Source organism: Python bivittatus, unplaced genomic scaffold (genome assembly GCF_059951505.1).
Source record: "Python bivittatus isolate LINGU-HERP-01145 unplaced genomic scaffold, Pbiv_v1 ctg000410_np1212, whole genome shotgun sequence".
Lineage (NCBI taxonomy): Eukaryota > Metazoa > Chordata > Lepidosauria > Squamata > Pythonidae > Python > Python bivittatus.
Window position 1 is genome coordinate 14,746,566 of NW_028277067.1, and position 27,869 is coordinate 14,774,434.

The window sequence follows — 27,869 nt, forward strand, 5'->3', positions numbered from 1 at the left end:
CGTAGGAAAGCAATGCGCACGCGCAATGCAAGCGATGACCCACGGAAGGCAAAGCGTTTGTCGCTCCGCAGATGGCGGTAGCCAATGGGGAGGAGGTTGGCGTGGCAACAAGGGGGTGGAGAACCAGGCTCCTCCCCACAGCTTGTTGGCGGGAGACTGGCCGGGCAATGAGAAAGTGACGTGAGAGATGTAAGAGGGGTAACTACGCGGAGGACCAGTGTTTCTGCAACCGGGGTGGGCGCATAGAAAGTGGCCTGCCGATGTGGGGAAAGGGTCGACATTTGTTGGGGTTCTGGGGAGCAGGAAGCTAAGGGTTTATAGCAGTTTGCTCCAACCTGTTGACCTCCAGATATGTTCAACTGTAACACCCATCGTCCCCAACCAGCATGGCCAATGGCTAGCACATACGGAGGACGCAGATTGGGAAGGACTGTTTTAGGGGTCTGAAGATACCTGGGAGGCAAATGGAAGTGGGTTGGGCGAAATGCGCTGGTAGATTTGTGGAAGCACTTCAGGAAGTGATCCAACGTTGGCCTTTGAAGAACAAGGGCAAGCAGTGATTTAATGGAGTAGGATGGATAAAGTTAATTGTAGAGGGAAAGTGTATTGGGAGGAGGGAATCGAACTTTTGACTGCACTTGTTATTCTGAGGCTGCTGGAAGTAGTAGTCCAATATATCTGGAGGGCACCAACTTGGGAAAATTGAGCTTCTGCTCAAATGTGTGATTCATCTAGCACCGACTAAATGACTTTTTAAAAGAAGCAAAACTCATGCAGCATAGACCCCACAAGGCAATAATCCATGGCCCATAATGCCATTCCTGTTTTGCTTTCTTGAAAAGCACTGATTTAAATGGGTCATTGATCTGATTCATTAAGGCCATATTTATAAGGAACATGATTTCATTAGATACTTGGATGATCTTTAAGCAATTGTGTTATTTTGAAAGAAAATGTTTGGATGCAGTTCTGAGGCCTAGTTTTTCCCTTTCCTTGCTATTTCTGTGTTCAAAATTCTTCGTTTTCTTGTTTTATTCATCACAGGGGAAAAGAAAAAGGATTCAGTAACTATTCCCAAGCAGATGGGGCTTGATTTTAAGTGAATAAATGCCAAACAAAGAGTTAAGCAGCCCTTAACTTGGTAAGGGAAGGGGATAATTTTGAATGTTGATTCCAGATGCCTGAGATCAGATTTTGTAGAAAAAGTAATTTGAACCCCTATAGCTAAGGGTTTTTTTGGCATATTAGAATTTTAGGTTGGCATATCCCTGTTTGTTTCTGCTTTTGGGGAACAACTTGCTTTTGATGAAGCTGATATGAAGTGATCTTCAATTTCTAGGAAAGCCAAAATGGAAAACAAGAGGAAGGCTTCTGTGAAAAGCACTAGTATGGGAGACCTTACGCCATCACAACAGAAAAGGCCACGAGGAGGAGACTGGGATGAAGATGGCCCTTCACAATTTGAAGAGGAACTGGCTTTTCTGGATGAGGTAGAGGCTGAGGTGGCTCTAGAGATCAAAGAAGCACAGTTATCATCTGATGCCATTCCCCTTGGTGAGTTGCAAGGATACAAATTGGGAGAAAGCTCTCTGAGGCAGAACAAGTCACAGAGCAGTGAGGGTAGCTGGAGAAGCTGTTTGGCAAGTGTATGATACATTGGATGGTGGCGGCTCTGGTTTTTGTGATCCATGCTAAAATTAAACTTTTCATTTCCATTAATTTAAACTCTTACACAATTCAAATTTATTTTAACACAGTATTTCAGTGTTTTAAAAATTATTATAGCATTGTCATTTGTATCCCCAAATACTACAAAAAGATGTTACGTACATCATGTATCATACTAAGACTTTTCAAACACCAGTTGAGACTTTGTGTCTCTTGTTCCATGCTGCCTTTCCTTCCTGTTCTTTTCATTCAGTAGACTGAGCTTTGGAAAAGCAAGATCTTTAACTGTTCAAAATCTAGGATTGATTAAAAAGGGATTGATGGACATCCGTGTTGTGGGTTTTTCCTCTTCTTTCAGGTAATCTCTTCTCATCAGTACACAACCCCAAGTGGCAGAGGCCACTGCCTCCCAAAATAAACCCCAAAGAGGAAGGTCTGTGTTTCCAGCAAGTGGAACTAGATTATTATGTGGGTAAGTATGTAAACAGGTTAAGTTGCTGATAGAGAACTTGGGGTTGAATGACTGATGGACTGGTTTTATTCCTTTTCATAGAAAAGGGTTTGCAGAACTAGGTACTCTTATTCCTTGACTAAACAATAACTCTCTGCTCCTGAGGGGAAGTCTGAAGCTATTACAGTTTCTGGGGTTTTTGAAGCTAGAACAGATCCACAGTGTTCCTAACTCCTCTCTCCAGAGAGAATGGGAAAGGAATGGAATTCCCCACAGAGGTTTTAGCCCCAGTTTTGTTTTGCTGTTGCTTGATGTAAGAAGATTCCCCCATAGCAAATAGTCCAGGATGTACCATAGGAATGTGCCTTTGATTTGCCAATGGAAGACGAGTGAATTTAGGAAGATTCCCTCCAAGAAAGATGAAATTAAATATAAAAACTCAGCAAATCTAACTTTCCTATTTTAAAGATACGTTGTTTCAGGGAAAAGTCCTACTTTTCTTTTCAGATACATACACTATATATCCAAATTGTTTTTAATGTCTTTATTTTTTTTTAAAAAAGGAACAGAATGATTGCTAAACTTCATGTGTATGGAATAAACAATCCAGAAATAATAATAATAATAATAATTATTATTATTATTATTATTTTTAAACTACACTGAGTAAAACAATCCAGAAATAATAATAATAATAATAATAATAATAATAATAATAATAATAATTATTATTATTATTATTATTTTTAAACTACACTGAGAACTTAAATATGAAATGTGGTTGAGGAAACCTGAAGCATGCCTTTTTTTAATTTATTTTTTATTATTGAAAAGAAAAAAAACACATAGTGCTTTAACAAAAAAGTGAAAGAAATACAACAAAGAAAAATGTTAATATGTCATAACAGCAAACTATTACAATTCTATATAACTTATCTAATGCAAATATTATTCACGTACATATATATTTCTAATACATTTATATGACTTATTTTTTTTAATCTACTGTATTTTGTATAAATGAGTCCCATATTTATTATACTTGTCCATACAAAGTCTACATCTATAGGCAATCAGCTTGTAAGTAGCAAGTGAAGCCTGAAGCATGCCTTGAACTCCTATTTGTACTTTTATTTTACATAGAAGCTAAATAATGAGAAGACACTCTGGATTTTTTTTTTATTGGAGAAACATACAATATTGCTTTTTCATCAAGTAATATGTTCTCTTTCTGTTCCTGAGTCAGGCTCTCACATCCCTGGATTCCCAGGATGTACCCAAGGTCCTGTACCTGTCCTGCGAATGTTTGGTGTCACTGCAGCTGGCAACAGTGTCTGCTGTCATATCCATGGCTTTGCTCCTTATTTCTATGTGCCTGCCCCACCTGGTGAGTAAAAGTTTATGGTTGATGGAAGGGCTGTCTTGAACTTGATCCTTGCAAGAACATTCACTTCCCACTCCCTCTGTTTTTCCTCCAGGATTCCAAGCAGAGAACCTGGCTGACTTTCAGCGGGAACTGAATACAGCTGTGATCCGGGACATGCGGTCCAACAAGGATGGTTTGAGCCAAGCCGTACTGGCAGTGGAAATCTGCAAAAAGCAGAGTGAGCATTTGTGAAGAGTGTGTGTACAGGCATCCTCTCTGGATGACAAGGAGTTGGATTAGATCTAGATATGGGGTATTTGCTGGGCCTTAAAATCACAACTCAATTGTAGCAACAACAGTGTTGTGCTCTCACACTGAATCACCGTAACGTTGCTTTCATTGCTGCTCCCCAAAGCTGTTGTAATGATTGTGTATAATTAGATTAGAATGAAGTGCCTGTATGATAAATCATAAAAGCCTTTAAGAGTTCCAAAATAGGGAATCAATCCACTCTAATTTTTCCTCTGTGCCTTCAAGCACTAAATATGGAACTTTTACAAAAGCTATGTTTTGTTTTCTTTTTCTGTGGGCTAGTAACTTTTTTGAATTTACTATTTGAGTAGTTTACTCATATGTGCAAAGTTTCAGGAGGCAGGGAGAAGGAACAAGGAGCAAATATGAAAGCCATTGATGAACGTCATTGATATACATTGATTGGATAAGAGATGGGGATTTGATAAGTTGGCAGTGATAGTTTTTAAATAAAGCTTTTCTTTTTTAAAATGCCCCAAGACTTTTCTCCTCATTTCAGACATGTATGGTTTCCATGGGCCACATCTCCTATCCTTCCTGAAAATTACAATGGCAATGCCTCGGCTAATTGCTCCTGCCAAGAGATTGCTGGAACAAGGGCTGCAGTGTGGGACATTGGGAACACACAATTTTCCAGCCTATGAATCCAATATTGATTTTGAAATCAGGTGAGACTTACTATTAATGCAGTTGACTGTTGTCCTTACCAGGCATTCTCTCTATCCCAAGAAATCCTTCAGAACCATGGGCATCATATACTTTGTTTGGTCAAAAAATGGGAGAACCTGGCTAAAACTCTCAATCTATTCTACTAGAATATAATACTTCAGTGGGATAAAGTAACTAGCTCTCAAGATTGCTTGGAATTACAGTATATGGTTTTTGGAGGAGGCCTAAAAATTGACTTTTTTAGTGAAGAGAATGAGACTTCAGTGCTCACATATGGTTTCAAATGTTTATGAAGAAGCTTTGTTTACCAGAAATTACTAGCCAAGGTTCTTCAGTGCAATAACTGGAAGTGGGATACAACTAAATGGATTTAGGATTTTGCTCCTATTCTAATTTCTCCTCCTGGTGACCTTCAGATAAGTTGAATTTCCATAATTCTTAGCTATTGCATCTGAAAGCCACCAGGTTGTAGAAGGCTATCCTAGACTGTTTTGTAATATATTTAGACATTTTAAAGAAAAAATATAAACAGATATAAAGAAACAAGATAAATGAATAAAATACAAATGAATAAATGAGGTATTAAACATGTCATAATTTTCCAGTTAATCATTAGTAAATTATGAATAGCTGAATATATTATACTGCTTTAAAAGATTAAAAATGATTACTAAGCTCTAAGTTAAACATAACTGTCAAGACCCATGGTAAACACAGTATCAATCACAAATAAGTTTATGTGCTACAGTAAATTCAATCCATGTTATTAAGAGTCTGCTCTGATTTAGATGTCCTGCAAAACTGAACTCTATGTATGGAGAAACCCACATTTAGGGTATGATACAAATCCATGCATTAAGTCATAGTTAAGGAATGGTTTCTCCTTTGAATTGAATTCGATATCAGACTTACTATTCTAGACATTGAAGCATACTCCCATAATTTAATTAGCTATCCTACAGTGAGGAAATTGCTATGATCATATTTTTGAAGTGTATTGAGAGTTGTTCTTTTAATCCCAAAAAGGAAGGAAGAAGCAATAATTTTTGATGGTAGTGAGGACCAAGTATCTCTCCTCATCTCTCATCAACTTTGTCTCCAAACTTAGGTTCATGGTAGACCGGGATGTTGTTGGCTGTAACTGGATTGAATTGGTTGCTGGAAAGTATCGCCTGCGGCAAGAACAGTCAGCTGGAGAATCTGACAAGGAGAATCCACCCAAGGTGGTGTTGGTGGGGAGAGTGAGAAAAGCCACAACATGTTCACAAAGGAGTGACAATTGGAGGACTAGAAACATAGTTCTATAAAGTGAGAGTGAAGGAACTAGGAATGCTTAGTCTTGAGAACAGAAGACTGATAATGCAAGCTGTTACAGACACCTGAAGGGGTGTCACACAAAAAAGGGTCAACCATTCCCTGTCATCCCTATGTGCAGAACATGGAAAAACAGTTTCAAATTACAGGAAGACAGATTTTGATTAGTCAAGTAGAGGCTAGACAATCATCTTTTAGGGTACTTCAGAGGCCTAAATGGCCCTTTCCAACTCTATGATTTCTCCCCACTCTCATTCCCATTATATCCTAACAACACTGTGCTGAAATAGGTTGAGCTGAAAAGTAAATTACTAGTCCAGAGTCATCCACAAGCTTCATTACATAATACGGATTTGAATCTGGATCTTCTCAGTATTACACTGTAATGATGACTATATTATATATTCTATGTAGAGGTTGTACCTCCCTCCTGTAAGAAGAGCCTCTTATAAGTGGATTAGATGAGCTGGTACTGGAGCCAAAGTGTGGTATATAGGCTCATAGGTGTGGTTGTTAGAGAAGAAGAGATATTTTCTGGAATACATCAACTCTATGAATCTTAGGTTGGGAACACACAAGGGCTGAAGGCCTCTTGTAGGAACATCTGGATTATTAGATTTGCTTTTCATCCTATTTTAGGTATCACTCTGTCAGCTGGAAGCTGATGTGGCTTGGATGGATTTTGTTAGTCATCCCCCTGAGGGAGAATGGCAACGTATAGCCCCCCTGCGTGTACTCAGCTTTGATATTGAATGTGCTGGACGTAAAGGTACTGAGGAAATTTGAAGAGGGCAGAATGTGACATGGTAAAATAGATGTAGTTCTGGAAGTGGGTAGGCTAATCATCCAGAGTCCTATAGGTAACTCCACATATTATCACTATATAAGCTATATAAGAACCCTGATAAGAAGAGACACGTTTGGTGAAATGTTCAGTTGGTATGGAAATATATCAGTTTAAGCTTAGAAGTGGGAATAATTGCCAGCCTACATAACACGGGGTGGTTGTCAGAAGGCTCATATAGCAGACCTACAAGGTTGTCTTAGCTATATGAACCAAACAAATCCTTTGGATAAACATGTGAATATGTGCTTTAATTGTGCAATGCTTATTCATTAGATATTAGAGTGGCCAATTACTTACTATACTGTCAGATGCAAGTTCTGTTTTGCAAATCAAAAGAATGGTTAAGAAGCAGATCCACAGCTCAGGATATGAACTCCAAGGCTCCCCATTTGGTTAAGCTATGACAATAAGTTGCTCATAATTCAGCTTCAATAATAGATGCCCTTCAGAGCAAAAGGTTGAAGCAATTTTTATATTAATTGTCTCTCCTGTACCTGCTCAGGCATTTTTCCTGAACCAGAGAAGGATCCAGTAATCCAAATTGCCAATATGGTTCTACGCCAGGGTGAGAAGGATCCTTTTGTGCGTAATGTCTTCACGCTGCAAAACTGTGCCCCTATTGTGGGCTCTCAGGTGCTCTGCTTTTCAAAGGAGAAGGAACTTCTCAAGGTAATTATTATATTATCTTAGGCCTGTGAAATATGGTGAGCTTAGAGCAGTGTTTTTCTAATTTGGTAACTTTAAGTGTATGGACTTCAACTCCCAGATTCCCCAGCCAGCATGCTTAATATAATATGTATCTAGTTTTAGGACTTGTGTGGAAAACAGATCCCATTTTAGGTCATATTTATGCAGGTGTTGAAAATTCAAAAGGGCACACAAACATTTAAGCACCACTGTAGATAATAAGATGGAATCCTGCACCAAGATCCAATGTGGACTGTGAAAGTGATGATAAGGAAGGTATATATGACCTAATGTGTAAGACAGGACAGTTCTTATGTGCCAGATTATGAAAGAAGAAAGATTAGCTATCCCAGATGTGAAAAACATGGAATGGATCAAAAATCTGACATAGAAAGTAGGGAATATAATAGCTTTGACTGGAGGGAGCTGGGCTGCATAATCTTTCAATCTAAGCATCCAATAAAACTTGTGGAGGAAAGAGACTGAATAGGTTATGTAGTTTCTGCTTGTTCTACTCATTCTTCCCTCTTTTAGTTTGGCCTGTTGCTTGCTTTGTTATTCACCATGTTACAGTGAAACTTTGATTTACACCTTGGTGCAACGGGTTTCATATGGAATGGATAACTTTTCTGTATTAATTGACTTTATTTGGGTAAAGAAGTCATCACATCAGAAGTGAGTCCTCTCCAATTGAATGGACATTTGTTTATAACAGACAGTCCCACCCCCCCACCCCCCAATTAGTCCATTAAAATAAGGTTTGTTGAATTGAAAAAAAGTTGCAAATATTGGAGGTGAGCAAACACAGTATCATGAGAAGGAAGACTTAAAAAGGCATTGGTTTTAAGATCCAAGAAACTATTTTATGAGGTTGTCATTTGTGAATAGCATAGTTATTCCCATAAGCATAAAGTCTTTCCATTCTGACCTAGACACTTAGGAACTTGGGAATGGGAGGGATGATAGAATAGTTATGTCTCTCCTGAATTTAGATAGTAGGACTGTAGAAGATCTCTGCCTAAGCTCTTGCAGAGCTGAGAACTAAGCTGAACTGAGTAAATAATTCTGGACTAGATGGGCTGACAGTCTTTGTATATGACTTCAGTTGTTTCAGATTCTTTTGATGAATCTGAAGTTGACGCGCTTCAAATCAAAGCATCAGCCTCTAGTATCAGCTTTATTTATGTGCATGCACCAGAGCTCCACATAGGCCCATTAAGCATTCTAGAAAATTAAAATGGTGGTTGGTTGCAGCCCAGCGCTTGGTTTGGAAGTATGCCCATTTGCTCTGAAGAAAAGATAAAAATAACTGGAATGGTAGAGAGCCCTTTGCTGCACGAGGTGGTAGGTTGCAAGTTTACCCATTTGACTTTCGATGAATTTTATGAAGTTTTTAAGGATGAAGTTTTGTGACTGGTCATGCTGTTTTGTGAATAGGCAAGCCATCTGTGGCAGCTGTTTTGTAAGAGCATCCCTCATGCTCCATGATGGAAATATGCCCTTTGGCTTAAAAAGGATGCTTGTCCCAATATAATTCATCAACTTTCTTCCAGACCTGGGCAGAATTTATACGAACTGTGGATCCTGACATCATCACTGGCTATAACATCCAGAACTTTGACCTTCCTTATCTCATCACCAGAGCCCAGACTCTCAAGGTAATCTGCCTTTTTCCTTTTGGTGGCACTTTTTTTTTCCTTCAAATGATTTGTATTAAAAATATTTCACCAATCTAAAAAAGTGATTTCTAAATGAACCAGGAATCCATTCTTTCATATTTTAACATGCTCAATAAATTAATCAATTAACACTATAATCTTACCTATAAACTCACTAGCCCTGCCCATACTCTTCATTCATGCCTCACAGTTTGTTTTTCTGCATTCCCAGGTCGACACATTTCCCTTCCTGGGCCGTATTCCTGTCTGCAAGTCTGTCATCCGTGACTCTTCCTTCCAGTCTAAGCAGATGGGACGGAGGGAGAATAAAATCATTAACATGGAAGGCAGAGCCCAATTTGATCTACTTCAGGTAAGAAAAAAAAAACAAAAAAACCCCTGATGGTTCCATTTTACAGATGGGAAAGGAGAAACTGAGAGGCAGTGACAGCTGAAGTCTCTCAGATGCAAGGCCAGTATTTTGCCTGTGAAGTTGTGCTGGCTGTCATAATTCAGCTTTTCTTCTCCCTGTAGGTTCTATTGAGGGATTACAAATTACGCTCTTACACCTTGAATGCTGTCAGCTATCACTTCCTGCAGGAGCAGAAGGAAGATGTCCAGCATTCCATTATTACAGACTTGCAGGTAACACTTCATAGCCAAATCTTGTAACTGGTTATTGTTTCCTTGATACGAACACACTTTTGTAGTTGTTCCTGGTTTTGTTACCCTATTGGCCTCTATCTGTTGCATGATTGATTTGGATGGTTATCATGGTGTCTGTTGAGCATGAAACTGAGCAAACTCAGGGAGGCAGTGAAGGACAGGAAGGCCTGGCGCAATATGGTTCATGGAGTCATGAAGAGTCGGACACGATTTAACGACTAAACAACGTGGTGTCTGTGATACATTGTAGAACAGGGATGGGAAATCCATAGGTCTAATCCATCCATCAGACCTCTCTCTCAAACCTCCTAGGCCTGTAATGAGGCTGGTCTCCATCCTTAAAGCCTATCCCCTCAGGGAGTAACTGCTTAAAGACACTTTCCTTGAAGTGTTGGTTTGTTCTCTCACTTTTTCCCAGCCTTGTTTGAGGTAGTGTAAGTTTTGAGGTCAGAAGTGGGATACCTCTTTAGCAGTTCATGTTTCCTCCAGTAAGAACAAGGGAACCAAATATTGGTGTTGTGCAGGGCTCCCTTAAAAGTGAATGGAGCCAGAGCGGTCCTCCTCTTGCAGTGGCACTTTTATTCTCTTTCCCTTTTTGTTTCTCTGCCCATGTTTTCTCTCTCTTCTCAGATCCCCTCCCCCGCCCTTGTATCCCAGTGGAGCACTTACATTTGGAAAAAAAATCCCTTTAAAATTGCTGTCTAACATGGCAAATGGAGTGATGGCTCTCGTGCATAGAAAGGACTATCCAGGCTTTACATAGCATATGTCTTCCTCTCTATCATTCCTGTCTTGATTTCATGCCACAGCCAAGCTTTTAAAGGAAGCCACCCTTAGAAAACCAAATCGCAGTGCTGAAGGTTAGATGCAACCAGGGTTAGATAGGGAAATAGGGAAGCCCCATGGACTGGAGGTTTCCTAAGCCTAACTTGTGTGCATTATGACAACAGAAAGCCCTTCTTTTTGGCCCAGTTAATATTCTCGTGCATATCCTTTGCTTCCTTATTCCTTCCTGTAAGAGTTTTTTCTTTAGAACTTTTATAATATGCTTTTCCAAGACAATAATTCCAAAGAAAAGCAAATAAAATCAACTATCAAACAGCCATAAACTTTTCAGAAGAAGAGATAACTAGGAAAAAACCCCTATACCTTTGCCAGTAATGCCTATACTTCAGATAATAAAATTAAACAAAACAAAGGCACAGTCACAACATACAAAAAGGTTATCTTGAATAGGACAGGTTATTTAAATCCTGTGGATCAGAGATGGAAAAGTCAGTGTATTATGAGAGGCTAAATTACATCAGGTGTCAGGATTTAATAGGCTGCCATTCTTTATTTCTCTGTGCAGAAGAGAGAGTGAGGGACACCAGTTGCCTTCACTCTGAAAGTCTAGCATGAGCCTTTCACCCCTGGAGAGGATCTGTGCCAGATGAACTAGAAAAACCCAACAGCCATTTGATGCCATTCCTGATCAGGGAACATACAGGACAGTTGGTGAAATGGTTCGTCCAGCCTATGTCTTCTCTCAAGGGGGATGACATATTCTGAGTAAATCAGGTGGAGCTACCTTTCCCTGATCAAGGAAAATGTGAGATGGTCCTCAGTGATCCTGCTAGCTTTGCCTATGCTTTGCCTTTTCTCTTTCAGAAGGAAAAAGGTGAAATGTGATGAGGCAGAGGTGAAATGTGACGAGGCAGCCCATTTGTTGGGGGGGTGTCAGCCTGGCAGAACAATAGTTCCTCATTCCTGCCATAGAGAGTAGGTGCTCAATCTTTTTTGGGTCAAGGTTCTCATATCATTTTCTGTTAAGGCTGCATTTGTACGTAATAAGGTGAAAAGTGGGTGTCGGCCAAAGAGGAAGTGCATATGTTCAGAGTAAAGCACATAATTTTCTTTAACCTCATCCACTTCTTTTCATAACTTGGTTCTTTCCCATTCCACCCTCTCCTTCTTTATCCAATCTTAACATCTCTGTTTAATTTAAATTTACATATTAAAAATTAACAGCAAATGAAGAAGTTAGCCTTGAAGTGAACCTCAACCAGCAGGATAATTTTGGGATTGTCATCATGGACAATCCCCTTTCTAGTAGCTATCTAGAATAGCTTTTGATAGTATTCTAATAACTATCAAAAAGTTATTTCTTCTAGGTCTTAAAAGAGTGGGGATGAGTGTTCCCTGGGCAGGATCTCAGTCAATCTATAAAAACAGCAGTCAGAGGACTATACCACCCTTCTCCATTCCCATACCAATTTGCTGCCTCTACCACTTTGTTTCCATTGGAGCTTGGAGGACACTGTATGAACAATGCTTCCATTGCTACATGGAGTTTTCCTGTTTCCCTACAAATTTGCCCAGCTTTGATACTAAAGACATACATATGCATATATTTCTTGGCTCCTGGTATTTTCAGAAGTGAATAATTCTGCTGTTGTTGTTTTTTTAAAAACCCCAACTGAATGAGTTTAATCACTTTGGTATCTATTTGTCCAGAGCTGAAAGAATGTTTCCTTCTCCTCCATACCCACCACACTTGCAACCTCTTTCCTTTGCCCTTACAGAATGGTTCAGATCAGTCACGTCGGCGACTAGCTGTGTACTGCCTCAAGGATGCCTATCTGCCACTGCGGCTTTTGGAAAAGCTCATGTGTGTCATCAATTACATGGAGATGGCAAGAGTCACTGGGGTACCTCTTAGCTATCTCCTAGCCCGGGGGCAACAAATCAAAGTGGTGTCCCAGCTTCTGCGGCAGGTAAGGGGAGACTGATCTTTTTCCAACAAGGCCAGGAGATTATGGGCAGGCAGAGGGAGAGATCAGATGCTGAAATCTTGGAAGCTTTTTACTATGAAATGCACGCAAAGCACTATAGAATGTAGCTGTGAAGATGCTTATCTGCCACTTGTGACTTTTGGGAAAGCCCATGTGTGTCATCAATTACGTGAAGATGGCGAGAGTTGCTGGGGTACCTCTCAGCTATCCCCATACTTAACTGGTAACAAGTTCAATAGAAAGAGGTTTATATCTATTTAGTTCTATATACATAGAACTGTTGTAAAATAGTATTTCCTCCTGAGAAGCACGCTGTAAAACTCAATGCACAGCTGAAGAATTATAAGCACAAGTACGATATCGATATACAGTCCGATTTTTATTACTTTACTACCATTATTAATTACTATTTTATCTCACCATTACTCCAGAGAACTCATGGTAGCATACATTCTCTTACTATCTAACCTTTTATCCCAACAGCTGTTCTTTAAGATGGGATGGGCTAATGGATAATTCACTAGTAAGCTTTGTGACTGACTGAATCTGGATCCCCTTGTTATCATATGAACCACCATGATGGTTTTCTTATCAATCACATTTATGACCTGCTGCAGTCATGAATAGACTCTCTGCGGCTTTAGATAAAACCTCTACAAGACGTCTCTTCCTTCCAGCTCCTTTCCAGTTGTCTTCCATCGCTTTCTTCTTCCTGTTGGCTGGGCGTAGAAGCCATAATGTGATTTGTTTAGTTTCAGCTTACGAAGATACGTGAATCCAGCCATTTTAGTCTAACTACCGTTGTTTAGGCTTAGAATATTCCACGAACCAGGCCAGTCATAGGTGGTTCAACAAACCATGATTAAAACTTACCATAGTTTAATTTGTGAGCCTGGCAATTATAATTGTTTGGATTGTAGGCTTGGATTGTAGGCCTCTTTTTTTCAAAAAATAATGTCAACATTATACTGCATTTTATTTTTTGATCTGCTGTTTCTAATCACACAAGGAATATTACCCTGAATATGTGTAAAAAGACAGAATATGAAAAAAAGATAAATGCATAAATCACTATTCATCAGTAGTAATTAAATGTATAGCAAATTATAAGGCTGTGAGAAAATGGGACAGTTTTGATAGTTAGCTTGTCTAGCCTTGCTGGAAATGCTTCGATGATGCTTTGCTATTCCCCTCCCCACCCCTTTCTTGCTGGGTGGGTATAGGGAATTGAACTTTTTTTTCCTAGGTATATTGAAAATACTTAAATACAATAGATTAAAAAATAAGTGTGGTCAGTAGACCAGTAAGACAAGATTTAATGGAAGAAGTCCCACCTAATGGGAGAGTGATAAGAGAAGTTCTAAAGCTGATATTTTTCTTCATTCAAAGGCCATGAAGCAGAATCTGGTGATGCCAGTGGTGAAGTCAGAAGGTGGGGAGGACTATGCTGGTGCTACTGTCATTGAACCTTTGAAAGGGTAAATTTTATAAGCCCAGAATCTGGTGAAATGAGTTTTTTCTTACATTAGTAGACTGTGAGGGTGGGAAGGAGTGTGTGTGTGTGTGTGTGTGTGTGTGGTGTGTACCATGGTTGGGAGCTGATGCAGAAATACTTAAACTAGCTTCATAGATTGTACTAAGCCATGGCCTTTTTCATTTGGTTTGGTTCAGTGAGATGCATGAACCTTGTGCTTTGCAAATATGTGTAAACTAGGTTCAGGCCATGGTTAAAAGAAGCCATAATAGCATTATGTGTGAATCTAATTATTGGGTTTTTCTTCAAGTATGAATCTTGGGTTCAGAAACATAGAATAGAAGTGGAAAAAGGATCATGGTGAGGATCAGAGAGGTGGATTCCAGGTTATTCCAGCTTTGGATGATGGAGAAGCAGGCTCTACTTTGAGGGGGAATTCCCATGAAATTGACTTGAATCCCAGACTCCTTCCTTGATAAAAGATGGAAGAAGGATCAAATGATTTTCTGAAGGGATAGCCAGGAATAGTGTTTTGTCTATTTCAGTCGTCTTTAGCCTGGCAGATTCATTGGGACTACAACTAAGGGCATGTTGGCTGAGATTTCTGGGAATTGTAGTCCCAAGATCTTTGGAGAATACCGTTGGGGAGAAGGGGGGATATATGTATGTATGTATGTATGTTCTCCCCTCCCTCTTTGTATGTGTCTGTGTACACACACACACACACACACACAAACCCTACCCACACAAACATTTAAATAAAAATATTTCTTTTTTAGCTATTATGACGTGCCAATTGCAACCTTGGACTTCTCCTCATTGTACCCTTCAATCATGATGGCTCACAATCTGTGCTATACTACTCTCTTGCAACAGGGGGCAGTTGAGCGCTATGGGTGAGTGAAGAAGGACTAGTATCTTGCTAACTCTTACTCAGCTACCTGAGGGGATATCATCAGTGACAAGAATCCAGTGACCGCATTTCAGTCGTGGAGTTGGAGGGACAAGAGAGATTCCTTGATGCTTGATGTTGCTTGGCAGAATAATTTTCCCCAAAAGGTGGATCACTGGTTGTAAGCCTCTTAATTTGCAATTTTGTTTCATCAAAATTCAGAGCCCTGATACCCCAAATATTCCCCAGCAAAGTCTTACTGTAGGTGAACTTAAGGGATTTGAAGCAAGGAACCTAAGTAGGGATGAGAGATGTCTGAGGTATGTTATTGAAGCAAGATGTAGTTTGAAACTGAGATGGTGATGTTTAAATTAGGGGTCTGGACTTCTGGCTTGTTTATAATCTGACAGGTTGTTTCCTGTTTCACTAGGCTCTCCCCAGAGCAGTTCATTCGCACTCCTACGGGGGACCATTTTGTGAAGGCATCTGTTTGTAAAGGTCTTCTACCTGAGATCTTGGAGAACTTACTGGCTGCTCGTAAAAGGTGAAGAGGGAGGAATATCTGCAGGGTTTAAGGCAGCTGGATATGGAGAATATAGGAATAGAGGTCATAGCTTAGCAGGTAGAACACAGGAACAGAAATAGAATACTTGAACAGAATAGAACATGTTAATATCCCTGTTCAGTCTTACTGTCTCCAGTTAAAAGAATCTCAGGAAGTAGGGCTGTAAGTGAAGAGGGGGCATTACCTAAAGCACTGGATGGCTGCTCCAGTCAGAGTGGACATTTATTGGCTTGGATTACAATCTGCTTCATATGAACACATTGCCATCAGCAGGAGCCTGAAATCCATAGATATTTCTGAACAGAGGCAGAGCTGGTAAGGGAAGCTAGTAAAGAAGAACTGGTGGTTTTACCTCATTTTGTTCCTTCTTTGGCTAAGGGCAAAGCTAGAATTGAAGCAGGAGACTGACCCATTTAAGCGACAGGTGCTGGATGGACGGCAGTTGGCTCTCAAGGTCAGCGCCAATTCTGTTTATGGATTCACGGGGGCCCAAGTAGGCAAACTGCCTTGCCTTGAAATCTCTCAGGTAAGCCTGACCTGTCTCAAAGTTAGGGGCGTTCCTTAGGATGTGATTCTGAATGCTGGAAGCCATTGTTATGCTCTTATCAGGGCAGTTGTGTATCTACACAGGGCAAATCCATGTTTCAATAAAGTATTTCCCATTAGCTGTCACTAAACCTGATTTCAGATAAAACCTCTGTTGTTCCTTGACCTTGTCTGCTAATAAGTTGTGCTAAATTATTAAAAATAATTTTTACATTTTAAAATGAACCAGTGCTCTATAGTTGATCAGCTGAAGCTTTAAGGCAAGCAGAAGGAAGTAGAAGAATATGTTAACTTCATGTGAGGGGCTACCACAAAATGGTAACAAATTGCCACCCACTTAAATGAGTTCTTAAAATATTAGACAAATTCCTGGAGGACAAGATAATCTAAAATAGCCTTTTCCAATTCGGATCCTTCCAGACATTTTGGAGTACAACTTCCACCAACCTCAACCGACAGAGCTAGTAGTCAGGGATGATGGTAGCTATAGTTGTGCAATATCTGGAGGGAGTGATGTTGGAGAAGATTTGCATGGTGACAATTAATTATGACAACTAAACAAAGACTGTGACAGATGGATGCGCTTTCTCTGAATACTGTGAAAAGACCAAAGATAAGCAAGGGGAAGCCCATGGCCTATGTGGGATAGCCCAAAGGTTAGGGTTGTCTATGCTCAAGGACAAAATGTTCAGTTTTTAGCATCTTGATTATTCTAGCTATAATACTATAAGTCTGGTTAGATAGCAAGCAGATATTTGCTTGGAAACTAAGCATGCTTTCTAAATGGAGAGTTTAATATCAGGAAATCAAATCTCAGGGTTCACTATTTTCTAGTGAACATTGTAAGAGAATTAAAGATTTTTTTAAATTCTCTGATTTATTGGCTTTTGAGTACTGTTGAACATTGCCACTATAAAATATATGCATTTTTAATTGTAGCAGTTTTTAAAAATAACTTTTTGACTGTTAGGGAGGTGCACGCTTAGAAAATGATTCAGAGGAAGTGCTTCATACTAAACACAAGCACAGCACCCTTCTACTATTTGTTAAAGCAGACAGACTTTTCCTGACTTCCAGATGAGCCTAAAAAAATATGCCACTGCTTTGAATAGTCTACTCATTAATGCAATTCTTGAAGCCGTGGCATATTTTTTCAGAGTCCTACTGACTGCTCAGTTTTTACTCAGGATTCTCTTAAAATCGTCCTTTTGCAAGCATTGGGATTCCTCTGAGCAATATAATATTAACAGTCCTGTTGCCACTCACCAACTAGGTTTCCTATTAGAGGAAGTGATAAAAGCCAACTTACTGGTTTAGAGTCAAAAATTGCCTCCCCTTGCAAAAAATCCTCCTCCTCCTGCTTTAACTAAAAGGAAAAATGAAAGCATATTTTGTAAACAGGTGCTGTAGTTGTAATAAGTTGAAATACATTCTAGTTAAAGTTGTTAGCTAGAAATAAGCCTTGATTACTTTTCTACTTATACAAGTTTTGCACAGGCAATACACTTTCCTGGGTAGATGTTTATTATCTGCATCCAGATAATAGATAATAGATACTATCAACACCCAGATAAGCCGAGATTAACACCAGGATTAACACCAGACAATCAAGCAGTAAAGAATACCCTAATCAAGGAACTGCCAACTCAGACAATCAATCAGCAAACAACAGCCTAATCAAGGAACTACCAAGGAGAACCTACTATATATAAACAGAGAGCAAACCCCACTCCCTTCTAGCATTGAAGATGTTACCTAGCCGGGTAATGAAACATCTGCAAGAAAACAACCAAGCTCAGAGAACCCCAAGGACTCCACAGAGCTACATATATTCTCTTCTATGGGTATATATTGCTAGAAAGTTCTCCTGGACTAATTGATTCCTTCAGGAATCTTACCTGGCATTGCCTACTACAGATGGACACACTTTTTAGCAAAAATGGTTTTCATAAAAATATCTAATTTAATCTGTGAGGGAAGGTAGAAAATAGATTTTTTTCAAACAATAATTTCTTCCCCTAGCAAATTAAGGAAGCCCTAGGTTCTAATAATGTTTGGCAAAGATGGTAACATCAGATACGGTTTTTGACAATCATGGTAACAGAGACTGATGAAAACTGCTGATTGAACGTGGGAAGTTGAAATTTAAAGTAATTGCAACTAAGCTCTTTTGTTTGTCTCCCAAAAGACAAAAAGGCTGCATGCCAACTTTATTCCTCTTTTCCAGAGTGTGACTGGATTTGGGCGTCAAATGATTGAGAAAACAAAGCAGTTGGTAGAATCCAAGTACACTGTTGCCAATGGATATAGTGCTGACGCAAAGGTGAGGGGAAGAAAGGGCAGACTTATATTTCAATAGTGGATGGATAGAGAAGGTGAAAAGGCAACATACTTCTGTAGAATAGCAGCAGGAAGCTTTTTTCTTGTTGAGGAATGGGTAGTGTACATTAATGGTGGGAAGGGCAGACACCACCAGTAAGTAATGCCAGAGCTAAAACTGGATACCTGGTCTTTTCTTTTAATTATTTTAACACCTCCCAAACCGTAGGCTGCCAGGGGAGAAATCACTAGGTCTTGCCAGAAGTCTGAATTGCTTGCTTGTACAGAGATTTTGAAATTAAGCAGAAGTCATGTGACATTCAACTGAAGTCCACTTCTGGTCCTAGACTACAGGTTGCCCATGCTTGTCTTAGAGAAGAGAGCCTATGATGTACTCCAGTATCGGTTAGCCTACCCTGCCATCTTTTGGGATCTTGTTCTTGCATATCACTTCACACGCTTTTTTAGCAATGTGTAATGGTATGTGGGAATGACTTTGGGAGACAGGAAGAAGAGCTGCAGACTAGACAACTGTCATGCAAAAGGTATCTCAGCCCACAGAAACAGAGGGGGCGTGGGAAGTGTTTCAGAAGGGACCCTCCCTAGTTTTCTGGAAAGTAAAAATAAAGGAGGGGAGAAATGCTTTCAGACTTGCAAGATTCTATTACTGTAATCTTACAATAAAGGTAGTGCTAATACTCATGGTTTGTGCTTCTTGTCTGGTCTACCTCGAAGGGCTGACACAATGTGATCATATTCACAATGGCTTCAAGGATTGTGGGGTAAGAATTGTAGGAGAGAATTGCATCTTCCCACCATAGTAGAACAAGGGGGAGAGACAGAACTGACAAAAGGAAAAGTGGAGGTGTCTTGTGATGAAGGAATCTAATATGTCTTTGCTGCAACCAAGAAGCTCTGAGATACAGAAGGCCAAGAATTCTTGAAGTTGTCATTTAATATTCTTTCCTTGAAGGTTATATATGGGGACACAGACTCAGTGATGTGCCGCCTGGGTGTGCAATCAGTTGCTGAAGCCATGGAAATAGGCAAGGAAGCAGCAGCCTGGGTATCCAGCCATTTCATTCCACCCATCAAATTGGAGTTTGAGAAGGTATGTTTGATGAGCACTGAAATAGGTTTGAACAAGTCCTTGACACAAGATTGTCAAGATGTTCTCCAATGTGGTCCTTTCAAATGCACCTAAGCTGCACTCCTGGAATTATGGTTCTTACACCTCTGAAGAACATCTGATTGGGGAAGGTTCCACCAATGGGTGTCATTATATAAAGGTAAAATCTCCTACTTGTATTCATTTCCAGGCAACTTCATAGATATGTCTATGTAGTTTTCTTGGCCATTCCTTTTTTCAACTTTGTAGTCTAGCCTAAAGTCCTGGAATTTCCTAGTGGACTCCCATCTGACCCTGCTTAGCTCTTTGAGATCTGCCAAAGTTGGCTAGGGGACTGCAACCCAGCTGGGAATTTTTTGTTAAGAAGCAGATAATGAAGACAGAACATAGTGGTGGATGAGAAGGAAATGAGAAGATATGGAATGAGAGTAAATGTTCAGAAGCTTTCATCAAAATTACCAACACTAAGAAGTTCAATGAATATTCAAATGTCAAATTAGATATAACCTTTAACTGTGAGAACACAATTAACCTGCACGTTTGTGTTACCTATACTGCCTGGGCAAAAATCATTTTTCAGAATGTGCTAGTGGCCTTCAGACTACTAGAAACCCTTAAACACGTCATTGAACGGTAAAATTTGTTTTCAGCTGAAAATCTTATCTGTCCACTTCAGAAATTTCCATTAAGAAGAACAATATAATAGCGTTGCTTTATTCCTTCAGTTCCTGAAATCCTATTCCAATTAAATAGTTGAATAAACCTTCTGGAATGGAATCTGGCTTTGGGAACTACACAGAGCTGTGATGTTTTCTCTATCAGGTATACTTTCCCTATCTCCTGATCAATAAGAAGCGATATGCTGGCCTGTACTTTTCCTCCAACTCTGACATGCATGACAAGATGGACTGCAAGGGTATTGAGACTGTGCGTCGAGACAACTGCCCCCTGGTGGCCAACCTCATCAACACCTGTCTGGAGAAACTGCTCATAGATAGGTCTGTAGATTTGAGAAGAAATTCTTTTTTGAATGCGAACCACTGTTGTGTCTGATGAGCACCTCTGAGTAATGTGTTTGCACAGGGACAGCGTAAGCATGGATTATATTCCTGACTGCTAGAACTATATTTCTAATTACTGTATTTCTGACTTCCATGTAGTGTGTCTTTTGGGTAGGCAATGTGGGAATTTCAGTATAGGTCCTCCATTCCCCTCCCTTTTTTGTCCTCACAACAGCTCCCTGAGAAAGTGTAATTGGCCTCAAATCATACAATAAACTTTGCAGCTGAGCGGAACAAATTAAAGCGGGGTTTCCCCAGTTTTCGTGCAACATTCTGAGCAGTGTACTACATTAGCTCCTAAAATGACACATTGCCCCTCTGATTTGAGATGCTGTCCTCCACCCCCACTCCATCCTTTCTCTATCTGTAAAGCTCTCGGTTAGTGCCCTACTCAAGAGGACGCTCCTAATTGTCATATGCACTGTACTTTTCAGGGACCCTGCTGGGGCTGTGGCCCATGCCAAGGAAGTGATCTCGGATCTGTTGTGCAACAGAGTTGACATCTCGCAACTGGTGATCACCAAGGAATTGACCCGCACAGCGGATGAATATGCAGGGCGCCAGGCTCATGTGGAGTTGGCCGAGAGGTGAGCTGAAAGTGAGAGAGGATGCCTTAATTCACTTTCTTCTTTAAGAGTGCAGTAAGAGTCCTCTGACTTTAAGACACTCTGTATCCAGACTTAGAGCAGGTAGACTAAATCTGTTAAACAACCTTCTGTTGAACCAGTCCACTAGGTCTATCTTAGTCTACTCTGCCTAGCAACAACTTTCCAAGGGCTTATTCCTAGCCCTAGGGTAGCTGGAAATGCCAAGGATTGAACCTGGCACCTTTTGCATATACAGAGTACGTGCTCTCTCCACTGAGTCTCTTGGGATTTCATAGGGAGGCTGTCATGCAGTATTGAAGGTTTGGGGCTGCCTCATCTGTCCCTCCCCACAGTCTTGCTGCCCTAAGTGATACCTACCCTGTCTGCTCTCAGGGCAGCGGAAAAAGGTGCGTGGGCGTGGGGTGACCAGCCAGGCATGACTGAGGGGAAAGGCAGAAATAGCCGTGGTGAGTGCAGCTGCAAGTGGAACTTCTTTGACGCCCACCTCTAGGCTCTGGGCTTCCTGTCTTGGCTGCAGCCATGTCATCTGCCACCCAGAGGCACCCGGGCGGTAACAGGGCCCATTTGGCTGTTCCGCTGCCTCTCGATAAACAAAAGTTTAGAAGGTGAAAGTGCCCTGGTGGAGCCACATTTGTAGAGGAGAGTTAACACCAGTTATACTTTGTGCTCTATTTTCTGTGCCATTCTCCATCCCCCCTGCCCCTTTTGGTTATTTCTCAGATATCTCTCTACTCAAGGAAAATACTCCACTGCCTTTGCCGTAGTTTTCTATTAGCTGATATGTCAGACGTTCCATCTCTCATGTCTGAAACTTCACCTTGTCCAGACCTTTTTATTCTTCTTCCCCCTTCCTCAGTCCATCCTGACTGCTCAGGCTTGATCTGCAGCACCTTCTCCCGAGATTACTGAGTTTCAGTGAGCCTCCATCTTCCATGCAATCCTTCACTTTGACCTATGTGGCCTTCCTATCCTTTTTCCCTTTAGGATGCGTCGGCGGGACCCTGGCAGTGCTCCCAACTTGGGGGATCGAGTGCCTTATGTCATTATCAGTGCAGCCAAGGGTGTTGCAGCGTACATGAAATCTGAAGTAAGTGTGCAAGAAGAATGATGATAGGTGGTGAGGAGTAAATGTGGAGGACAAGGCTATCAAGGTTTGCTATTGTGATGACCGATACTGTGTCACAGTCAAGGAGTAAATATCTCTTCTCTACTATTATCAGAATGCATACATGTGCACTTGTGCCCGTAGCCTGTTAAACTTATTCTCCAGTAAAGGGATAGAGTAGCTTTGTTCTTATGTGCCCTGGCAATCTAGCCCTGCTCCTGTCTTGGATCCTAGCAATGCTCACTGCTTATGTTTTTCCTTTATTTGCTTTTTCAGGATCCCATCTATGTGCTGGAGAACAACTTGCCCATTGACACCCAATACTACCTTGAGCAACAACTTGCCAAGCCCCTCCTGCGTATCTTTGAGCCTATCTTGGGAGAGGGCAAAGCCCAGAATGTCTTACTGAGTGAGTGTGATCTTTGGCCTTCAACAAAAAGCAAAACGGGGCCATGATTTTTGACTGTACTCTTGGACCAGTCCTTGGAAGAGAGGGAAATAAATCTTTTATTTCAGGGAAGCAAAAGCCCTGAAGTCAAGCTCTTTTAATTTGGGATTAATTTATCTGGAATCTTAACCAACCCTGGCTCTGTTGCTCATAGTCCTGCAGAATCTCCTTTCACACCTGTGGGAAAGAACAGAGCAGAACTGCTACTTCTTGACTGCAAAGTATGGGGTGCCTGGTGTTTTTTTGTTTGTTTTTTTTGACATGTTACTTACTTGGATGAAGTGACCTAAATTCTCAGGTAAGGGAGAAAGAACTGAGTGTTCTTGATTCCATAAAAAAACTTTTCTCAGATGGAGTCTCCAAACTTGAGCCATGCTGCGTGGATAAGTCAGTGAAAAGAAAAGCATGAATTATCTTTGAAGGATGCTGACCCCCAAATCTCTCTGGGCGTTTAGTAACAGTTTTGTTTAGCTTTGGAGGCTAAACAGGTTTGGGCTAGGTTAGTACTTGGATGGGAGAAATATGAGGGCTTCAGACTAGACTGGAAAATCAAAGCCTCCCAGATTGCTCCCAAGAAAACTATACGGGCATGTCACTGGGAATCAAGCTTGACTGAAGGACACTGTCTCTGAGGTTGTATGAACAAATGTTCTTTTTCTGATGCTCTGGATACTTGGATGCTCAACCTTTTTTTCACAGCAGGAAGAATCTGACTATTTGCCATGTGAAATCAGCAATATTTTCCCTAATATGCATAAAGATACGGACTGTGATGTGCTTGATCCTTCATGTCTTTCCCTTGCAGAGGGAGAACACACTCGCTGCAAAACAGTGTTGACAGCCAAAGTTGGAGGACTCATGGCTTTTGCTACCAGACGAAGCACCTGCATTGGTTGCCGGGCTGTGCTCAACCACCATGGTGAGATCCTGCCTCTGCCCACATGTCTTCTCAGAGCCCATTAATTTTTTTCCCTTCCCCCATCCCTCATGTCTAATCAGCAGTGCATGTTGCAAGTTCCTATTGCCGGAACTTGCCACAGAGTACAGAAGCTACGCCTCTGTTACCAGCAGGAAAACTCTTGCAATAGATTAACATACTTCACAGTTTGTGACCTCTGCTGTTGCCCCAGTACTTTCTCTCTGTTCTGTCTCTTTCACTCTCCCTCTTCCAGAGTTATAGGAGGGAGAAAACTACACATTGTAGAAAAAGGGATGAACATTCAGGTGTCTGCATTCTCCTTGAATGTCTATGAAGCTAGCAGACAGCAAAGCTCAGCCAGGATTCCAGGCTTCTCTGGGAGGGGATTGATTTCTGGAATGTGGTTTAAAACAGACATGTGCAACTTCCGTTGGTTGAAGGGCTGCAGCAAGCTTTACACGTCATGTCAAAGGATGCAGTCCAAAAATGGGAGGAGTCAGGGCTTATTTTGGGAACACATTTCTGGATGAAATGGGTGCTTTAAGCATTCGCAAGACTTAGAGTATCCATTCTGCCCCTTATACACTCTACAGAATCCAAAAGCGGTGCAAAAAAAAAAAGTGAAATTTTTAAGCCTACCCATTTGTGGTGGGGAAGGTGGTTCTGGGGCTGTGAAAAGGGTTATTGGTGGGCTGTACATTTTGTATTCCTAATATAGAGAAAGTCTGGGAACAAGTTATTGAATTCTCTGGGGAGCTTAAAGATGATTTCCTGAACACTCTGTACAAGGGGCAGTATCTCAAGGTCCTCAGGAGTGGTGTCTTCTTCATGGTCTCACTATTTTGCAAAGTAGACCACAGTGCATCAGAAAACAGGTGCGTAATGCTAATGAGCCAGCAGAATGAATAACTTGAGATTAGTCAAGCAAGTGGCTTAAGTGACTTTCCTGCCAAAGGCCAAATCACACCAAACACTCTAAGATAATAGAACTGTCTGAAAAGTGTTTTCCACATCCAGAGGCAGAGATCATTCAGGTTCTAGACACAAGTAAAATTCATCCACCCCATTTTTGCAAATGAAATTTAGCTTGATGCCTCTCTGTCTTTCTGGTTGCACTTTTCCTTCAGAATGGATTTGAGAAAGTCATCCCATGTGGTGGAACAGGGTGGGTGGAGATGCTTTTTTGATGTTTTGTTCTTCAACAGGTGCTGTATGCAAGTTCTGCCTGAATCGCCAGTCTGAACTCTACCAGAAGGAGGTAAATGGATCCCTGATCAGGCATCTCAGTGGGACCCTTTGGCTGGCTTATGATCCACTACTAAGGATTGATGGGCCTGTATCCATGGAAAAGGAAGCAATGTTGAGTTTACAAATCAGAAATACTTGATTTCACTCAGGGGAGGAATTAGCTTGGGACTACCTACTTGGGAATTGGTGGCAGTTTGAAAGCAGAATTTGCTGGTATAGCATAATGACCAAAAGACTGAAATAGGAATCAGAAAATCTCTAATTTAAGTTGTCTTTGCCATAAACTACCAATGCTTTAGGTCAGGGGTGAACGTGTAGTTCTTGAGCCACATATAGCCTCCAGCTCCTTTTTTGAATCATGTGCTACTTTTTAACTTAAACCTCTCCAACCCACCTTACCACCACCTAAACTGGAAAAAAAGAGTCAAAATTTAGATGCCACTTCACAGGCATCACAGCAGTGTTCCCCATGGCCCATGGTGGCCACAAAATAATTTTAAATGATTCCTGTCTTCAGAAAGGTTGTCCTTCCCTTCCTTAGCCCAGGGTTCCTCAACCTTGCTAACTTTAAGATGGGTGGACTTCAACTCCCAGAATTTCCTAGCCAGTCTTGCTGGCTGGGGAATTCTGGAAGTTGAAGTCCAACCATCTTAAAGTTGCCAAGGTTGAGGAACCCCACCTTAGCCTATTCTTCCCCATCTCTATGGGCTTCTTTTTCTCTCTCTTCTCTTTCTTTGAATTCACACATGCTACAACCTCATTGGTTGTTGAACAGGCCGTAATGGCCAGATTTGTACATAATGGAAAGCACAGACCAAAATTACAGCTTAGCATGAGTGATCTGAGCCTTTTTGTGCACTTCCCATTGTAACATGGATGTAATAATGTTGTACTGCCTTATAGGTCTGCTTTGAGGATCACAACAGCATAATACGTTCAGAGTAGTTTGAGACTTTGCAAGTGCTTTCTAAATGCTGGGTCACATCCAAGGGAGAATGTCTGGCTTCCGTCATCTTGCAGTTCTTCCTCCCAAATTTTTATCCCTCTTCGTAGGTGACCCATCTGAGCTGTTTGGAAGAAAAGTTCTCCCGCTTATGGACACAGTGTCAGCGTTGCCAAGGGAGCTTACATGAAGATGTACTGTGTACCAGGTGAGGGCTGATCACCCACCGCACCCTCTTATGGCAGCATAGGCTCTTGTCTGTTCCCACGGGATATCGGGATAAAATATGGCTTTATGCCACCCCCCCCCAAGTGTTTACAGCTGCTTATCAAGCTGGTTCAGGATCAGCAAACAGATGGCTCCCACGCAGAGGTAGGAGGCGGGGTATACCTGAAACCATTTATTGCCTTTATAAATATAGCACCTGCCAGCTGGCAAAGGGATTGGGAGGGAAAAGATAGAACCTCATGTTCTAGCAGTCAGCGTATTGTTAGCTGGGTTGTCTGGATTTAGAGAAGAGTCAAGAGAAGTACGTTGAACATGGGAGATTGTGACAAGCAAAGCCTGGCCCCCAGAACTTAAGAAATTAGGTAGCAGAGTCTTGAGGGGATAGATAGGCTTCTGACTGCAGTGGGAGCAACCATTTAAACTTTCCTTTACATTAAAAACAAGTACATTATCGTGTGCAAATAGATAATCAGCACCATCTCCCCCCTCAAAAAAAAGCTGGCACTGATTTTCTCATTCATATAGCGCATGATATCCTAAATTGAGTTAATTAAATAATTGCTGCATTCACATTGCCTGTAACGTTCAAACAAATAAACCGTATTATGATTTAATGTAATAGCCTTGACCACAAAGCATATAGTGGCTGGTTTTCCCACAGTATGCTCCACCATAAATTACCTAATCCTGCTTTAATCTTAGGCTGTGCTAAACTCAGGCCTGGCTGTTCTTTTTTATTTTACAGTTATAACTTGTAAGAAGTATTTCAATGGAGGATTATTTTAGAACTAGAATCTTCTAGCTTCAATCTGAAATGATGGTATAGACCAGTGTTTCTTAGTGTGGTCCTCGGACCCCTGGGGAATCTCCCAAGACCTCTGGGGTCCGCGAAATCAAAATTATTTGCCAGATATTGAAGATATTTGCAAAAATGTAAAACAATGCCAATCTTCTCATTATTATTTTTATTTGTTAAAAAATACATCATTTTTTATAAAAAATATTTATGTTAATATCTAATGGGTTTGATATTGTTATATTTACATAATTTAATAAATACATATTTTACAAATATGTCAATTTTAATTTTAAATATGGTAAATATCAATAAATATAACTCATACAAACAAAAGCTCTTTTGGGGTCCTCCATAATTTTTGAAAGTGGAAAGGGGTGCTGAGAGCAAAAACTTTAAGAAACACTGGTATAGACCATTCCGTTTCATTCTCATTGCTACTAAAGCCTTCCCCCCACCCTACCCCCCTGGCAGCCCTTCGGAGGTGTTGAGACTTAAAACCCCAGAATTCCCAGCCAAGCTGTTGGCTGTGCTGATTAAGAATTCTGGGAGTTACAGTCCTGGATGTTCTTGGTTGAAGGAGAAAGCTGGTTTATCAAGATAAAGACCAGAAAGATTGTGTAAGCCAAAACATGTGGGTTCTATTCTTCTTTTCCTGCGGGAAATCATCTTTGTCCTTCTCCCCATTTCTGGATGTCCTTAAGCATAGACAGCATTTGCCATTCTCATAAAAGATGCTAGCTCTTTTCCATTGCTCTAATTTCTTAATTTTTTTTTCTCCTTTTCTTCAGTCGTGACTGCCCCATCTTTTACATGCGGAAGAAAGTGCAGAAGGATCTTGATGATCAAGAGCTGCTGATTTCCCGCTTTGGCCCTCCCACTTGGTGATTGCTTGTCCTCTTGTTCTCCTCGTCTGATGGGAACCACATAGAGCCATCCCCTTTTTACAACAAGAATCAGGGCACAGTCACATCTAAGAAGCTGTCAGAGAAAATTATGGGCATTGGCACTGTTCTGGATATAGACTCCATTGCCAGAATCGGGAGTAGACAGACTCTGCATATTGCAGGAGAAATATAGTTTGGCCCAGAAAAACTCCTTTATAGAGTTGTGTGTTTGTAATATAAATTTCTATAAATAAACATTAGCTCTTTTTTCTTACACGTTATTGGAAGT

General features: G+C 40.7%; 1 protein-coding gene across 3 annotated transcripts; it reads left to right on the forward strand.

The window, feature by feature from the left end:
- Positions 1–86: 86 nt before the first annotated feature.
- POLD1 (DNA polymerase delta 1, catalytic subunit) lies at positions 87–27,869 on the forward strand. Of its 3 annotated transcripts, none has more exons than XM_025163321.2 (27): positions 87–189; positions 1,340–1,554; positions 2,027–2,140; positions 3,366–3,506; positions 3,598–3,723; positions 4,297–4,465; positions 5,575–5,689; positions 6,420–6,549; positions 7,130–7,296; positions 8,868–8,972; positions 9,205–9,345; positions 9,507–9,617; positions 12,203–12,394; positions 13,802–13,890; positions 14,666–14,782; positions 15,209–15,322; positions 15,722–15,869; positions 18,117–18,212; positions 19,182–19,319; positions 20,160–20,335; positions 20,833–20,985; positions 21,991–22,093; positions 22,388–22,520; positions 23,365–23,478; positions 24,684–24,736; positions 25,780–25,877; positions 27,485–27,869. In XM_025163321.2, coding segments are annotated over exons 1-27 (3,357 nt in total). In that variant the 5' UTR covers positions 87–187; the 3' UTR covers positions 27,582–27,869. The 3 variants fall into 3 exon arrangements, with proteins under 3 accessions (XP_025019089.1, XP_007423156.1, XP_025019090.1); XM_007423094.3 differs by having other exon boundaries at positions 151–234; XM_025163322.2 differs by lacking the exon at positions 87–189 and adding an exon at positions 1,013–1,141.

Coding starts and splice junctions, on each gene's coding strand:
- POLD1 (XM_025163321.2), top strand. Junction 7,297..8,867: donor AGGAGAAGGAACTTCTCAAG/GTAATTATTATA, acceptor ACTTTCTTCCAG/ACCTGGGCAGAATTTATACG. Junction 22,521..23,364: donor AGCCCAGAATGTCTTACTGA/GTGAGTGTGATC, acceptor TTTCCCTTGCAG/AGGGAGAACACACTCGCTGC.